Here is a 17,465-nt window from a genome sequence, read left to right on the forward strand (position 1 = left end):
TGTAATTAGCACCAGTACCTTAAATCCACTACCATATTTTAAAATTTTAAAACAGTATCATATTATTCATGATGTTTGACTATCTACTGTCATTCTTTATTTTTCATTTTTATATTCACACCTTCCTGTTCCTTCAAATCTTGCCAAACTATTAGCAAAGAAAAAACAACAAAAAAAAAAAAAAAAAACAAAAAACAAAAAACAAAATCACAAACAAACCAGCAAACAAAAAAAAAAAAAAAAACCACAAAAAAGACAATATTTTGAAAATAAGAGAACTTCAACATTTGAGCTTAAAATGGAAATCTTAAAAAAGATCTGAATTCCAGAAAGGAGCAAACCCCAAGCTTTTCCATGAGTATGGATTTATCAGTTCCACTGACTAATGGCAAAATGACCAGAGGAGCTGGTTTGGATGCAGAGGTACAAGAATTTATCTGCCAGAGAATTTCTACTATGAAAGACAGACATTTGATAACCAGAAAAGCAGAAAGTCCCTTTCCTCCTGAGGCCCAGAACCTTATCTTTAACACTTTGTGCATATAAAAAGGAAGTGTATAACAGTACCATCACATGCAAGCAGTGATTCAGTGCTGCCTCTCACCCCAGAAACCCCCCAGTTTCAAGCAGTCAAGTGTCCCTGTGCATTTTTAGAACTAAAATATGAAGATAATGGGAACATATGCTTACAGAAATCACCCAAATGTTCAAACTGGTTTGCTGCAGATTTAGTTTGGAACAAAGAAATGAAACATGTTTCTAAATAATGCAAATGCCAAACCCAAACTGCATGCAACATTCTAAAATAGAAGAAGATCCTCCCAGCAGAACAGAGCAATTGCTTGAGAAGCTGTTTTACAATGAGCATTCTCTGAAATCAGAATTATTTTCATCACTCTTTCAGAATGGACTTTCAACAGTGTACTATAAAGACATGAAATTGAAAACAGGCCCTAACAACTGGATAGTACACACATGAGAACCAATCAGCATTATATTAATCCTGTTAAAAATTTGTTTTGGACACAAAGAGAAGTATGACAATATAATAAGTTTGTGCTGTTACATCTTTAAAGATTTTTCCACAGCATGAACACATGGGTACACTGAATAAATTTCTTTTCTTCTACATTGTGGAAAGGCAGCATGAGTATTACAAATACAGCAATAAAAACATGCCCAGCTTAAAATTCTAGTCAGCACAGGGTGATAAAGGCACTCAGCTTGGCCATGACAGTGCAAGGGCTCTGTTCTTTGGGAAGCAGGGAGGTTTTAAAGCACGGCTGTGGTAGAGCAGCCCTAAAACTCCAGGTAGTCAGCACAGCCTGAATTAAAATGGAGATTAATGAAGAATCGATACTTTATTTTATTTGTTGCAACTGTGAAGCATTTGCATGAGTGGTTCTTCATGAAATTCCTCAGCCAAATCATCCTTCTCTCACTTGCCTGCTTTTCTATGGATCCATATGATTTATTTCCCTCTTCAAGAAAAATGCAATGTAAAGCTGGTTCCCTTGAAGTCACACCTACTCACAGAACAATTCAGCAAACTCATCTTCTTCCTTTGTTCCAGAAACTTTTCTGCCCATAAACACCAACATATCCACAGCTGAAGTATCCAGATACCTTCTTGGGACTCTGCCTTAGGATTTATGAGATGGATTTAAATGCAAACCACAGAGTGAAGCTTTTTGCATTAAAATCTCATTTCATAAACATCATTTCCAGTAAAACTTCTGCCTCACTCAAAAATAAATATTCTGTATAAACAGGTCCAAATGCCCAGGGAGGAAGAATTGCTACGCATCTGTTTTACACCAACCATCTCTTCAAATGCGGAGGTTAAAACCAGTCAAACTGTGATCTTAGCTCCTAATTATAGATTTCCACTTGAAATAGACCCAAATTCTCTACCTAGCCCAGGGAATGCAGACCAGAAGTCGCCCCTGGAACCAAGTGGGTAACAGAGAGAAGCAGGACGGCAGCTGCGGCAGCAGCTGGTGCGGCCAGGCACTTCCAGCACGACGGCTGAAACAAACCACTCAAATAGCAAAAATGTTTAGGCCAAATGTGGCCATTCCACATAGGAACAAACCTCTCCAAAAGTCAATGTCTTGCACATAACTTTGCCTTTACAAGTGCAATGAAGCCCTGGTCTGAATGTGTAATTTTAAATGACAATTGCCGGCAGAACTCTGCTCTCCAGAGCCGTGCTCCCCACACCACCTCAGCTCACAGAGCCCTCCTTTGGCACAGGGCACAGCCCTCTGCTTCAAAGCTGCCTCGTGCTTCAGTACCTGTGCTGCTCTCTGCCACAAACCAGGAGTGCATTTAATTAAAGTTATGATGTGTGTGCACTGTATTGTCTCCAATTACCCACCAAACATTCTCCATTAATTCTCAAAATGCACAACTGGCCATATGTACTTCACACAAGCCATGGTTTAGCATTTTCTCCACCCCCCAATATAATAATCCCCACTGGAGTGAGAACACTTGAGCAGAAGTTTATTATTAATGCAGTTTGAACTAGAACCTAGTCCTTATTGCCATGTCTGGTTTGTGCTGTCTAGTAAACAGAAGTCAATTATATTAAGAACTTACACAAATCCCTGAATTCAATAAGCACAATAGCATTAACAAACCAATCTGCCTTCAAATACACCCTGCCAAGAGTTCAAAGCCATTATGATGGACAACAGCATTCACAGGCAGCGACAAAAGCTTTGATCCAGCAGAGAAATATTGACCAATGTGTTTCAGTTCCAATGCACTCTCAATTCAGCTGTTTCTGCTCTAAACAAATGAAACCTTTGAATGCACATCAAAGTAATGTCCCAGGTAATTCATCTGACTGAAGTCAAATATCATTGCAAGAAAAATCCAGACACCATTTGCATGTGTCTCAGAAGCAAACCCTAACAAAGCAGTCACTTATTCTGTAATATTCTGTGGTGAGAGTGCCAATAAGAGCAGCCTGGGTCAAACAGTCTGAGAGGCATTGAGGGAGGGCAGAGCTCCACAGGCAGGTACCCCTGCAAACCTGCAGCTGCTCCCTGCCCCTGCTTCCCAAAGCACACAACAACGCCAGCACCCCTCCCCTGGCCGCTGGCAAGCTGTAATTCTCACTGAGCAACCCCGTAAAAGGCATTAACAAAAACACTCTGTGAAAAAGGGCATTTTGACCCACACTCTTAGATGCCATCAGCAGCAGCAGAGAGCAGAGTGAAAGATGAGAGGTTATTCTCTCCCCACTGAAGCAGAATGCAGGAATGAATGCACTGCATCTTCTGACACGGAGATGGGCAGCAGTGAGATGGAAATAGAGCCAGATCACCCACCCATTTTAGGCAGTAACACAACAGGGTTAAGAACTAAGAATATCCCTTTGGGAACAGCTTATTGAGACCATCTTCAGCTTCCAAGAGCACAAGGAAGGTTAACCAGCTCTCAGATCACCTCTGTCAAACAGTGGCAGCATACTGGCCATCAGACACAAGAACGCACAGAAGGATCCACCCAGCCAACCCTCCCCAGTGCCATTCGATGCCTGTGAACCTCCCTGCTGAAGGCAAAGCTGTACTTTATTGTCATTATTTAGCAAGAGTAACAAGGGGACTGGCAGCACCAACAGAACCTGGGTACAGCTTACAAATGTTCACTTCTATCTCAGGTGAAGTCAGCCAGCATCACTCGCTGTCCATCTGTGTTAATCATCACCCAGTGTATGTTTTTTCAGCAACAACTCTAAAAAATTGATATTATCAAAAGATGACTATGGGGTGATAATTTGAGGCTTGTGGTTCAAACCAGCCCAAGTTTTAGAATTTTTTTTATGGCCAGTTCTTCTTCTTGATGTGTCAGCATAAAAATTAACATCTGAAAATGTCCTATGTGCTTCAAAAGGATGCTTTGTTTCTTACATGGACTAAAGCTAACTATTTTAATGTAACTGTGCTGTCTGTGGGATGGATCCCTTAACAAAATCTGTGAAGGTTTGCCTCCCACTGCAGACTTTGTCCTGTCCCTGCTAAGCAAACTTTTACACAACATGATAAGCTTGAAAAATTTGTGGAGTTTCTCAATGCAGCTGTAGTAGAATTTGACCTCAACTATTTGCAATTTATTTAGATACACCATTCAGCAGCAGAAATCCTCCTAATTTAGCAAACCCACACTATATATGACAGGGACTGAAGATAGCAATATATTAGCACACATTCCACTGTCTATGTGACACACCCTTCAGACACTGCTAAGCTTAAAAAGGAAGATTTAGTGTGTGCAGCTGAAAAGCCCTGATTTGCACACACAGCTGAAGCAGCATTTGATACAGTGCAAGAATCCTGGGTGTCCTGTGCCAGCCATCCTCCTCTTTCACCTCCTCAGCTGTTGTGTCAAGCCTGTCCCAGGAAGGGCTGAGAGAACGGCTCTGCTGCTGGGCAGTCAGGCTCTGGCAGAGAGCAGCACTGATTTCCTCTTCCCACTCAGGTCTTGGGGGATAAAACTCTTCTTTCCCCTCTGCTGTTCCATGTGTGATAGAAACATGAACTGCTTTGAAGATGCTTAACAAAATCCTGTTTAATGACCCAATGTTTCAGGCCCAGAAATGTCATACCTAGAACATTCTAGTTAAATAGATAGTTAAAACTATCTCAGATCAAATCTAAATCAAACTAATATAAATCAAATCAGTAAAACAAAAATTAAATATCAATCAAATTAGATCAGATATAGATCAAATAAAGCCTAACACTTGAGTCATTTAAAGGTTTGCTCCTGCACTATTTGAATTGCTTACAAGTACAACACAGTACAGAGCACTGGGAACAACTCTGGAGCAGACCAGTCCTTCCCAGTCTGCGAGGGAAATTAAGAAGCAGCATAAACAAAGAGCATGAGAGGGTCCATGCAGCAGAAATGACAATAAACCATCTTTCTGTACTGGACACTGCCTTGAGTAAATATTGAGTAATAACAACTGTTTTCATTTAGAGCATATTTTAACTTCTGTAGCAAATGAATGTTGTACAAAAGGATCTATTTAGAACAACCAAAGGATTTCCTTACAATGACTTATTATATATTGTTATTATCTAATAAGTTGTGCTTTCAAACAATGGCACTGATGAACATGAGATACTTTGCTGTCTCTCTAGGATTTAAGAAATTGTTGGTCAAAATTATCTTCTTTAAAATCAGAAAGGGATTGTTCAGCTTTCTAGTGGTTGATTGACTTCCCTCTGTAGTTACAAATAAAACTCAAAAAATTACAGAGTAACATACTTTAAAAGGCCAATCCAAAAGGAGGATGGGCTGTTACAAGTCTGATCAGAGAAACCTCACACTGATCTAAATGAATCCAAAAGTATCTATAATATAAAAGTGAATCTGAAAGTATCTATAATATAAAAGTCTCACTCCATTTTAATCACTGCACAAACCCTCCACTTTGCCAACTTTGCTGTGCCAAGTCTCAAAAAATAAAAACCAACCCAAAAAGAGAATGAAACCCTACCAGTTTTCTCTAAGGGAAAACAATGTAATTTTGAAATGCTGAAGTGCAAATGGGCATGGGAAACTCTCAGGCAGGAGAGGACAGGACGAGCCCACAGCGCTTGCTCCTGCTGCCAGGGAAGCTCAGGGTGTTGTTACCCAGCAGTGAGAGCAGCACTGGCCTGGAGCTCTCTGCCCACACCAGGAGAGAGCTGGTGTAACTCACTGCAACAGGAGCACTGCTCACCTCTCTGTAATCACAGGCATCCTCATAAAAGGGAGATTTTATCCTCTGCTGCACACCCAAGGTTTATATCAGAGTGTACAGAACACAGTGGCTAAGGAAACCAAATAATGGATTTTTTGTTGGGAGTATGGGGCTTGGTGGAAAAGACAGTGTTGTAGATGATCCTTAGGTTCAAGGCAATGTGTTCAAACAGAAGGTTTTGCAGACACACTCAAAGATACCACACATAAATCTTTACTCTTGTAGAATTGAGACCTCAGAAGATTGCTCATAACCTCTAAATCAGCCAAAGAGCTGACAGATGCTTTTTCTCATTCACAAACTTCCTTCCTTTTACACTTCCCCTCCATTGTGCTGAGTCTATACATTTTACAGCTCTTTCTCTGTCAGAGAGGAATTAGGAGAGGCTTTCAATAGAACTTCTGACTCACCTCACTGATGACAGAGTGACACAGGTAGCAACTCCAGGCTTGGAAATCTTTTACTGCACACACAGAGAAGAGGAGCAGCAGCTTCTGGGCTGTGCAAGGCCATGTTGGAGCTGCCCAGCACTGCTGGCCCCCAGAACCACCAACCCCCTGCCCTGCCTTCAGCTTGGAGTTGGATTGAGGAGCCCTGTGGGCCCTCCCAGCTCAGGAATACTCTGGGACAGTGTCTGTGATGGGGCTGCAGCTTGGCTTAGCTGGGGCTGCACGTGAGGCTGCTCAACCACAACAGGAGTTGTCTAAAATACACAACTTGGATAACTCCTGGTCATCTGTAGGCTCTTCATCACAGCAAAGTTCACAGATCTTTCCACAATGGAAAAGTGTCTTTCAGGACAGGGGTAGAAGCCCAGTTCCTGAAAACAAGGGTCACCACTTTCTGAAATGAAAATGTGATATCGTGCAAAGACAGATTTTGAAAACTGCAACCAAAGACAGTGAGAAATGGTCTTGTGTAACACACTGCACTGTGGTAGGAAAACCTGGAATACTTTTCTTCTAGGCTAACCTAATCAAAAACATCTTAATGACTTCTTAATAACACATAAAGAATCCAAGTTTGCATCACATTGCCATCATTTGGGACAAGTTCCTTTAAGTGCAGGTAATCCTCTGTTCTCTCTCACTTCACAAGGCATTAATGACTAGTATTAACAGGAATCTATCAGCTGTAAAGTCCCATTCTCTCAAATCCAAGAGAATTAAAATCAGCTCCTTCTTCAGTTTCTACCGATGCTCGACATCACTGGTATCTTCTAAATAAGACTCAGGGAGTAAAATACAAGAAAAGAAAATATAAAAAATAATAATGAACTTCCTTTCATGAGCCCAAGAACAGCTGACATTATCTAACATTTAACACCTTGTGAAAAGGTCACCTTGAAGCACAAGAATCCCCCCAGACACCTCTAGAATGGAAATTCAACAGCCCGTTCACAGCACATTACTACAATGAAGAACCCCACAGAAAGAAAAATAGTTTTATTCCTGATTGAGAACACAGAGTGATGTCAGATTGAGAGAAAACCTATTCTTAGGCTGCAACGTGACCAGAGGGTCAGGGATTTGTGCAGGCCTGCTCTCTGCACTCAGATCCCTGGAGCTGCAGCTGGGTCAGGAACACTGCTGTCCCTCTGGTTTGAAGGATGACTTCCTGACACAGCCCCCAAACCAGCGGGGACACCCAGTCTGTGGTTCTGTCTTTAAAGGCAGGACAGCTCCCCACTAAATCATCCATCCCTTCCCATGGGTGTACCCCAGGAATTCACTGCCATGGCCTGTCCCAGCCTGACCACGACAATGGAATAATCTCTCCTGTGACCACTCCCACTCCAGGCTCCCAAAAAGCATCACTGCACTCAGCTAAACCCAGAGCAGCTCCTGCTGCCGTTTCCAGCTCTCGGGGTGACCTGAGATGGAGCTGGGCCCCTTCTGCTGTAAAGCTGGGAGTGAAAAGTCAATTAAAAACAAACTGCGAGTGCTCCTGTAGTGCAGAGTCAGGGCTGGCTGCAAACATTCCCTGTGACAGAAAAGCCTTCAGCTTTGCCTCGTGTGAGGATGACTGGAAAGGTCATGGATATATTAACAAACACAAGGAAGTTGGTTTTCTTTTTCTGTGTTCATGACACATCCATCCTTCTAAATCTGGTGAGTTTTAAGGGCCACTTTTTGCAATTTTTTGGACTAAATAATACATGCATCCCTCAAAACAAACTCAGGATTCTTTTTCTCTGGCCATGCCCTGTATGTAGCCACTGCTGTAAATGCAAGTCAGGTCATAGCCGTGGCATTTTGTTTGTGCTTGCACAGCAGAAGGCAACTGGGAATTGTGTCCTTTGTTCATAAGCACAAGTTTAACTGGGATGACACTGAACTACTGAGAGAATCTCATTAACAGATATAATACATCAATTTCCTGTACTAAAGGCTATCAAAGCCATCATTCTAATTTTCTGCTTCTCTCACAGAGACTAAACAGTTTGATTTTTTTATCATACCAAAGCTTGTCTTTTTAACATTATTTTTATTAAAGACATCTCTACAGTTATTTTATGAGAACGATTCTAGTCCTTTGTCTATTGTAAGCAAGCAAAAGGATTTATTTAGTTAAATTTGCATTCCCCTTTAACGTAATACTGGGGCTTTGTGCTACAGTGGATTAAAGCAGCATCTGTTCTTCTCTGGAAACCTGGAGTCAAATCACAGCACTGCAGTGAAGTTGCCATCTCTGTCTGTACCCTAAATGGAACCTAAATAAAATTCAAATGGATTCCCAGAAGACACGAGAAGGGCTGTGTAAGTAAAATATTTTTGATTAATAAGTCTTGCTAAAAAAGTCCATGATCAGTAACTGGTTTTGCATAACAAAGATTCATGAATTAAACAAAACCTGTATTTACATAATTTTTGACATTAAAGGCAATATACAAGATACTAAAAGTGAACTTTTAGCCCCAAACACAGGGCTGAATCTGCTCTTGTAACTACACAGCCTTCTGAGGCAACAAAAATAAAGCAGCAAGCTCAGGAATATAAATTTGGCTTGTGGCCTGTACCCTGTTTAAATACAAATGACATCTAAACAAAGCATGGTTCACAAAAGCAATGCACCAACACACTTTCCCCCCTAACTCATGAGCCACCTCCTCATAATTCCAGTTGCTCTGTGGGTCAGGCAGTGCCTGGGTTAGGGGCACATCCTCACAAATTTAATTTGTAACAAACAGAGCAATCAGGGCTCCACCTTGGTTACAGTGTCTGAGTTCTCCTGCAGTTCTGTTATTAAATAAACATAAAAAGAAATAATTGATTGACAGCTGCTGTGATTCAAATAGGCCTGACTCTGAAATTAATGATAAAATTACCATTGGGTCTAACAGAGGAATAACCATGTAAACGCTGAAGGAGCAAAAAAATTGCATCCTGAAAGACCTTTATGAATTATGGTAAATCCTTGCAATGAAAAGGCACAACAACCCAGGCTTGGGCTGTGGTGCTTCACAATTTTTTTTTTTAAATCCAGTATTCAAAAATACCTTAAACCCTCCTTTGCACCTCTCAGAGTCCTGCAGGAGCTGGAAGCTCCTGGCTCACTCAGAAAGCAGCTCCTCTCTTCCAGCACTTGTGTCCCGAGGATTTTTTACTGCACTTTGGACGCCAGTGGTGTTAAGCCCCAGGGAACAAACTGGGGTGTGTGAGCAGCTGTTTAACACCTCCAGGCAATGGCACCCCCCACCAGAGCCCTGCCTGCCTCTGGAGCAGCTCTCACCATCCATCTCCTCCTGCTGTGCCCAGGGCAGGCACAGCCTGCAGGCATCCTTGGAGCCATCAGCCAAGGGTGCTGATCAGCTCCACCACTGAGGGATCTGCCCCTCTGCAGAGCTGGGGCCCTGAACTGACTGACATCTGCAGAACCCAGGGAACACATCATGGCTGTGAAGGTAAAGTGTTGTTTCAGAGGAGCTGCTCCGCCCACAGTCCTTGCACTGCTCCTGAGGCCCTCAGAGGCACAAACAGCCCCAGCCTCCAAGCTAGGGAGGAGTTTTCTCCTCATGGAGACCCAGTTTTGGGAGAAACACTTTCTACAGCCATATGAACAGATCCTCTTGAAAGATTTTTCATTTTGGAAACATGAAATGGTCACAGGGCGAGAAAACCCATGTAAGGCCATGAAATCCTAAGAAATCCCTTCCCATTTCTCCAGAGGAACACCCAGCAAACCACTGCTGAAGGCACCAGCAGAGAATGTCTCCTTGCAGGCCCTCCCTGGATCCAGTCCCTGCAACCTTGCAATACAAGACTCCTACAGGAACAACAAATCAGAGTTACTGTTCAACTTGGTATTTGCACTTTTCAGTGCAAAAACCGAATCCTTGGGCTTCCTTGCCTGAAAGCTGCCAATAATTCCATGAAACTGAACTGCAGGTTGTTTATTAACTGCGCCAGGATTCCCAGAGGGCTTCTAAAGGGGCAAAGAAGCTCAGTGCTGTTGATACTGAATGCTGTTGATGCTGTTTTCACTGGTCAGCTCCAGTATCTTGGATGATAATGAATTATTTCAGATTGGTAGAAATAAACAACAACCAAAAAAAAATAGGATGATAGATGACTTCTCATGGGAAACCCGAACATTTGAGCTTCTATTTAACCAGGAGAAAAAAGCCCAGCTGACTACTTTGTAACAGTACTCTCAATATCTTTCAGGAACTAGAACAGGACATCTCAACAGCAAAACCAAACCTGGTACAAAAGTAGAACTAAAATGGAAAATTGGTCATTTTATTCAGCATGGCTGTAGTTCTCCCAAAGCACCCGATAGATGTAATGAATTCTGTGTTTATATGAAGGATATCTGCCACAAGAATAGACACAGTTAAATACAACCATCCAAACTAAGTGCTCAGCAATTCCTCTTTTAGCACATCAGGCAGAATAATCAAGTTTAACTGAAAGGAAGTGCATAGCAATGTACAAATGGAGGAAAAAAGTCTGAAACAATGATGAATAACAGAACGCTACTGTGTAATAGGCAAATCTGTCACTAAAGTAAGTGTTATGAATTATGTTTTTAGCAAGGCATGCAAAGGTAACATCATTTATGCAAACATTGCCAACTCCACACAGGAAACTTACATTATTCTTTTCCTTAAGGATAAAAAATGGGCTGAAGGATCATTAAATGTATGACTAAACTGTACTATGAAACACTTCTCTTTATCAAAAAATATTTTGCCTTTTTTTTCTAGAAAAGCAACTGTTGCATTCATACATAGTTACACTGAATTCAGTCATTTCCTCCTTTTATATTTTTCCACACATGCCCACACCCAATTTAAGATGTTTTCTATCTTTAGCTAAGTTGAATGCTCTTTTACAGTCCAACAGCCCGGCATTTGGCTGAATCACTTCATGGAATGAACTTCCACAATGCACGGGAGATAAATTCTTTCTGCAAGTGCACTGCAAGTGCAGGATAACTTTTTTAGTTTATCATAAACCCACACACAGCATCACACCAGAAGAAAACTCGTTTGTGCCTGGAGTTTTCAGGCAGCCCATGAACAAAGCTTTGTGTTGCCGTACCTTTGACACACATTATTTTGGTAGTTAAGAACATCCTTACAACAGGGACTGTATGTGTTCACATGACAAACCCCACTCTCTGTTCCTCCTGTGGCAGTTATTCAAGTATCTGTTCTTTAAAGGCCTTAGAATGAAACTATTTTTTTCTTGTATCTTATTTTCTGGCTGCGGGCAGAGTGGCGAATGTTGATTTACCCCTGTGAGTGTGACACACCTTCCCATGCAGCCAGGGCAAGGCCAGGTCTCCGGCCAGCCCCAGACACCGGGAACAGCCTGTACCAGAGCTCTGCAGTCAAACTCGCACTGCTTTGACACAAATCATGTGATTCCCGGCTCTCTCCCGAAAAGCAGTGTTTACACATCGGTGTCTGGAGCGGCACACGCCAGGTCAGCTCACAGCCCGCTGCCACAGCTGCCGATTTATGGCTCTGCCTGTCACCCACAGCCAGCGCAGCGCAGCGGGGCCGCCCGGGACGCCGCGTTAAACCACGGAGATGATTTAAGATGATTTAACCCTGGGCTCCTGCAGGGCAGCCAGAGCCTCCGCCTGTCCCCGCTGCCGAGCCAGGACACAGGGAACGAGCTCCCGATCGCCGCGACCCAGAGACATCCCGGGGACAGCGGGGGCGACCCAGGGACAATCCCGGGGACAACTTGGAGGACCCCAGGGACAATCCCCAGGGACAAAAGGGGTGCTCCCAGCCCAGCAGGACCCCCCAGTCCCATCCTCCCGCACCGCCCCACAGCGAGCCCGGGCAGCGGCGGCGTTGGCGGCGCGGAGCCCTTTGTGCGGCAGCGGCGGCGCGGGGCTCACCCCCGCAGCCCTCGGCAGCGCTCACCAGCTGTCCAGCTCCAGCTCCAGCAGCGACTGGGTCCGCTCCGAGCTGCAGTGCAGGCACCACATGGCCGGGCCGGAGTGTCGGGCGGGGAGCTCCGCGCCACCATAGCCGCCCCTCGGCCGCCCCGCCCCGCGCCCGCTCCCCTCAGCCGCCGGCGGCGGGGCAGGGAAGCGGGCAGAGCGCACGCGTGGGGGCGGGATTCCCGGGTAAAGCGCGGCTGGCAGGGTCCCGGCACTCCAGCAGCCCGCACACCCCTCACCCTGCCCCGTGCGGCTCCAGCGGGCACGGTTTTCCAAGGGCTGCTCTCACACCCCTCACCACGCCCGGGGGATTTTCGGTGCGGCTCCAGCGGGCACGGTTCTCCAAAATCCCTCACACCAGCCGCCCTCACACCCCTCGCCCTGCCCGAGGGTCTCTCGGTGCGGCCCCAGCGGTCACTGTTCTCCAAGGGCTCCCCTCACTCCAGCAGCCCTCAGACTCCGCACCGTGCCCCGGGGTCCCTCGGGCCGGCTCCGGCGGGCACTGTTCTCCAAGGGCTGCCCTCACACCCCTCACCATGCCCGGGGGATTTTCGGTGCGGCTCCAGCAGGCACGGTTCTCCAAAACCCCTCACACCAGCCGCCCTCACACCCCTCACCGTGGCGGGGGGCCCCTCGGGCCCCCTGACAACAAAATCGCGACGACCCTTCCCACAACTTCATATCCTATAATAACACAACAAAGCTCCGCTGGCCAAGCTCTGTAGTTTAGGGAAACTTTAGTCAGGAACTGAAAGCGTCGCTCTTGCGCACCGGTGCGAGGAGGAGCACGGCGCAAAGATGCGCACACGACGTATCTCGTATTGCTACATCCCATGAGGGCTGATCACGTCTTTCAAGGTGGTGAAAAGAATCGAGGCAATTTTGGTCAAACCCCCTTAAACATTTGGATGGAGTGTGCATTTTGCATAGTTTCCTAAGGAAGCGTTAGGCATAGATTCCAATAAGGCTGGGTTTAACTAGCTTTCAGTGAAACTCAAACACGTTAAGGAAGGACACACCTACACCGGCTGTTTTCATAGGAATGTCACTGCAAGACTCTAACCAGAGACTATTTATGCTGCAGTGCCTGCTTTCAACATCTAATGATTATCCAGACAGCCTTTTCCCCGAATGTCTGGGATCCACAACAACCCCACGTTTTTCTGGTCCTGACTCAATGCCTCCTGCATCAAGCTTCGTCTCTACTTGTAAACAGACACAAATCCAAAGCAGACACAGGCAGTTCCCAAAAGTCAACTTCTACGGAAACCAGTTTCCATTTAGGAACCAAGTGCAGACAGTTTTAGCGTGGGCTGTGAAGGGAGGAGACACTGGAAAGTGTGGCTGGAAAGCTCTGACCTCCAAAGAAGTCACAGAATTTTCTGAAGAATGTGCTTTTCTGAAGCCACTTCAAACACAATCTTCCTTCCACAGATACGATCATGCTAGATCAGCAAATAACCAAGCAATACAAACACATCCCTTTCCAAACACTGCATGGATAGTTGTTACAGATGGCTTCCCCCCCCCCATCAATGTCAAGCATCCAGAATTCTCAATTTAGTTTTGACCATTCAGGTACAAAGTTTTTGTTAAGTCATTTTTTGCTTGAATATGTTGTTAAAATTTAACGTAGAGATTTTAAATGCCAAAATCATCTACACATTTAAGATCTCGTATGTATTCCAACGAGGGGAATTAAACACAGAAAAACAAATTCTTGCTGCACTACGCAGACAACATTGTGGTTTCTGAGTCGAGGCAGCCTGTTGCAGTTATTTTTGGAGGGATTTTTTGGTGAATGTTTCAGCATTCCAAAAGCATTTTAATTCAACCCTAATCAATAGTGTACATTCAATTTTCCCTCAGGTAACAGTAACTGTAATCCACACCACACAATCCACCCTGTCTCAGGTGGTGATTTAGCAGAGATCTCTATGACTTCTTAGGACAATTTTTGGTGGCACTTGCTAAGTTTCTTTGCCATCCTGATGGCAGAGGTGCTGAACACACAGAGCTGATGTTTCAGGCTCCAGAAAACAGGCGTAGGAGAGGCTTTTCTATCAACACAGAGCCAAACGTGGGCTCCTCCAGCACTTCATTGATCTGCACTCTGCATAGGAAGCTTTGGCAGAACCAGTAGGATGTATGTTCTCTGTTGTCCTCCTGCTGCTATTTTGGCACCGAACTAGTGTTAGAGCTGCCACTAAGATATTGTGGAAATTTGTAGTGCAGTGTAAAGAGATCAAAGAGTGACTTTTTATGTCCTACTATCCTTATTCCTGGCAATTTGTTGGAGCACAACTAACAGCCCAACACAAGGTGATCTTTGCTCCGTTAGATCGACTTGACTTAAGCACAAATGAAGGAACTGGGAAATCTCTCTGAAGAGGAAGTAAACAAAGATTTTAAAGTGTGATTTTACACTTTCCAGACCAGCCCAGAAGTTTGAGGGAAATAATTGTGAAGCAAGTGGGCTGGCTGACCTTGGGAAGAGCTTACTGTGACAAGCAGCTCACTCATTGCAGCTGCTGCTTCGTTCACTTTGGACCACTGCAGTTTCCAGCCTGTTGCCCAACAAACAGCACTCTCAAACTACAATATCTCAGCAGTGAATGACTCCCTCAGACCATTCAACCCTCCCTGCTAAAGCTAAACCTATTTCATTTCTAATACAGAAATAGAATTAAACCTTAGATTAAATGCAGCACTGAGATTTTGGTTTATCCAGTAATTTACATAAATCACTGCTATTTAATGTGTTAATGGCTAAAACAAAGTTTGTAAACCCCCAGAGTGCAACAAACTCAATTTGTAATTATGAGCACACAGCAATTTGTACAATATGCCATCTAAATCTACAGTAATTATGACCCCGCTTAAAGGGTAATTCCCACTTTAATCACATTTAATACACCATTATTTCCAAGATCTGAGAAGGCTGAAAAATAGGCATTTGTTTTGCATTTTGCTTGAATACAAGCAAAGGGTTACACAGGCAAAAAACCCCAGAAGAAACTGCTAGGGCGTAGTTTTCTTCCTGCAGAGTATAAATACAGCCATGCAGCATTGTACAATAAACTGCATATACAGGTCAAAATACCTGTTATTCCTCTCACAGTGGGATTTGAGGGGATATTAATGAAAAAAATATGCTAACCCATCTTGATCCTCAACATCCTGCCTCCCATGGTGAATTCTCTGTTCCTCATGCTCTCCCTCCACCCATGCTTTATCTGTACACCTAATGTAAACCTAAATAAAATAAGTATTCAGTAAAAAAGTTTGGGATAGATCAGTTTCAAGGATGTACAGCACAATCTTCTTTCACATTGTTCTCTTCTGGTGCACAGTGAGAATTATCAGTGAACAGTAATCAATGCTCTAACCATATAAAACATTACAATGTTCCCACATGACTTGGAATGACATGGGAATTCTCAAGTATGCCAGGGAATTCTTCAAAAGCTAACATGCTCCTGTACTCATCCCAGTTTTGTGTCCCCCCTAAGTGGATTTATCTTTTCTCATACACATTTCTGCATTTTCCATGGCTCTGTACTAGATTATTTCATTTTTTAATGCCAACACACAAAAATCAGCATAGAAACAATAACTATAACTTCAGTTCATTTCTTCAACTGAACTTATAAAGCCTTTAAACAAACACATCTGGGAAAAGGCTTTATGCTGTCAGTTGCTACGGAGAAGGCAAAACAGTGAATCTTTGTAGTCTTTTTTGCTCTCCAAAGAACAAATCCTAAGTCTATTTAAGGCAATCTTCACTGGTTTCCAGGGCTTGGACACCCCAAAGTGGTGCTTTTTTTCCATGTATCTCAAAGCCCCTCACCTTTTCAAAACCTAAACAAGTTTCTTGCTGTATGAATGATGGGAATACTGAAGCATAGTGATTATAAACCATAGCAGAGGAAAATTAGAATAACTTCTGTCAGTTGCCTTGCAGATCAGTGGGAGAACTAAAAGTGAAACAGATCTATCTACATGCTCTGCTTCTTTATCCCCTCCCACAAAACAAGATGCTGCACTCTACAGTGGGAGGAAATATCAGTCTGTGTTGTTGGCCCTCAAAAGAAACCTTGCCAGAGAAAGGCTGTGCTCTCCAGCAAAGTCTCTCCATACCCTGGCTAGAGGATTTGGTTAAGAGCAGCAATTTTGGAACAAAGAAGGAAATTCCACATGATAACAAGGTTTCAAAATGCTAAATACACTGATTTACCAAGGCTGGCGCATGCAAACCAGGCAACCCTGCAAACTACAGCAAGTTATGAAGCACATATACAAAATCACAGTGCTGAGAGAAACAATGCCTAAAGAGGCTTAGACTGCAGTCAAACCATTAGACCACAGCCAGGATTCCTGACTGAAAATTCCCTGCTGTCACCACTCTGACCTGGTTTTGTCTCTCAGAGTCAGTAGTTGATCCTACAAACCCTCATTTGTGCTAGAAGCTATTGTAAACTGTATTAGTGGTGCACTATAACACTGCCTGACTATTTACATCCGCGGCAGCAACACTGGGGAAAGTAACATTAGGCAGAGCTTTTTGAACATGATTTAGGTTTGTCTCTCAGACAGCTCTGAATGCTGCTCACGCTGCTTCTGAGCTGATGTGTTCATCCTCTGGCCCTGCCTCTGCTCCCCATAGTGCAGCTCACAGCAAGACACAGTTTTGGTTTTCCACAAAATCAATCCATTACTAGATAACTGCATTTCATTATAACACTATCAAGAGATTTAAAATTTCTCTCAACAGATCCACAGGCACATGAAACTTTTTTCTTTTTTTTTTTTTTTTTTTTTTGTACAAAAACCAAATACCTCCCTTTGAAAAGAATTTAGCAGAGGCCTTTCTGCAGCTGTCACTGCTGCTGCCACTCACCCCAGCAGTGAAACGATACCTGAGGAGCAGAAGCTGCCAGAAAGGTCAGTCAGCACTGAGGGGCAGTTCTTCAAGAGGAAACATTTCTTTTTCATAAATCCATGCACAGAAGGAGAGTGGATGCTTGGAAATCCCCCAAAGGCAGTACAGAGGCTGTTAAGGAGCTAGAGAGCCCCCTTAGAAAGAAGTTCATCTGGAAGCCAAGAAAGCCACTCTGTTCACCAGAAATCGTAGGTGGAATAAAAGGGAAAGGGAAATCTCTGTTCTGAATTTGTGGGGCAATAAAGGCAGGACTCTGTACCAGGAATTCAAGGTGATTGCAATTATAGTTCTGCTGATACCATTACGTGTATAAAACTCCTTTGTTCCTTCCAATAAAATATGTACATGGGTGGC

General features: G+C 43.7%; 1 protein-coding gene across 15 annotated transcripts in view; it reads right to left on the reverse strand.

Moving 5' to 3' along the window:
- Positions 1-17,465, reverse strand: part of IQSEC1 (IQ motif and Sec7 domain ArfGEF 1) — a 302,794-nt gene that overhangs the window by 46,200 nt on the left and 239,129 nt on the right. For 3 of the 15 annotated variants that reach the window (XM_063164363.1, XM_063164359.1, XM_063164358.1), the window contains exon 1: positions 12,150-12,268. The exons of the other annotated variants lie outside the window; for them this stretch is intronic. In XM_063164363.1, the coding sequence (XP_063020433.1) occupies positions 12,150-12,214 (65 nt within the window). In that variant the 5' untranslated portion in view covers positions 12,215-12,268. Of the gene's footprint in view, positions 1-12,149; positions 12,269-17,465 lie in introns of those variants that run through there. 15 annotated transcript variants of the gene reach the window in all.

The sequence above is a fragment of the Melospiza melodia genome, chromosome 10 (genome assembly GCF_035770615.1).
Source record: "Melospiza melodia melodia isolate bMelMel2 chromosome 10, bMelMel2.pri, whole genome shotgun sequence".
Lineage (NCBI taxonomy): Eukaryota > Metazoa > Chordata > Aves > Passeriformes > Passerellidae > Melospiza > Melospiza melodia.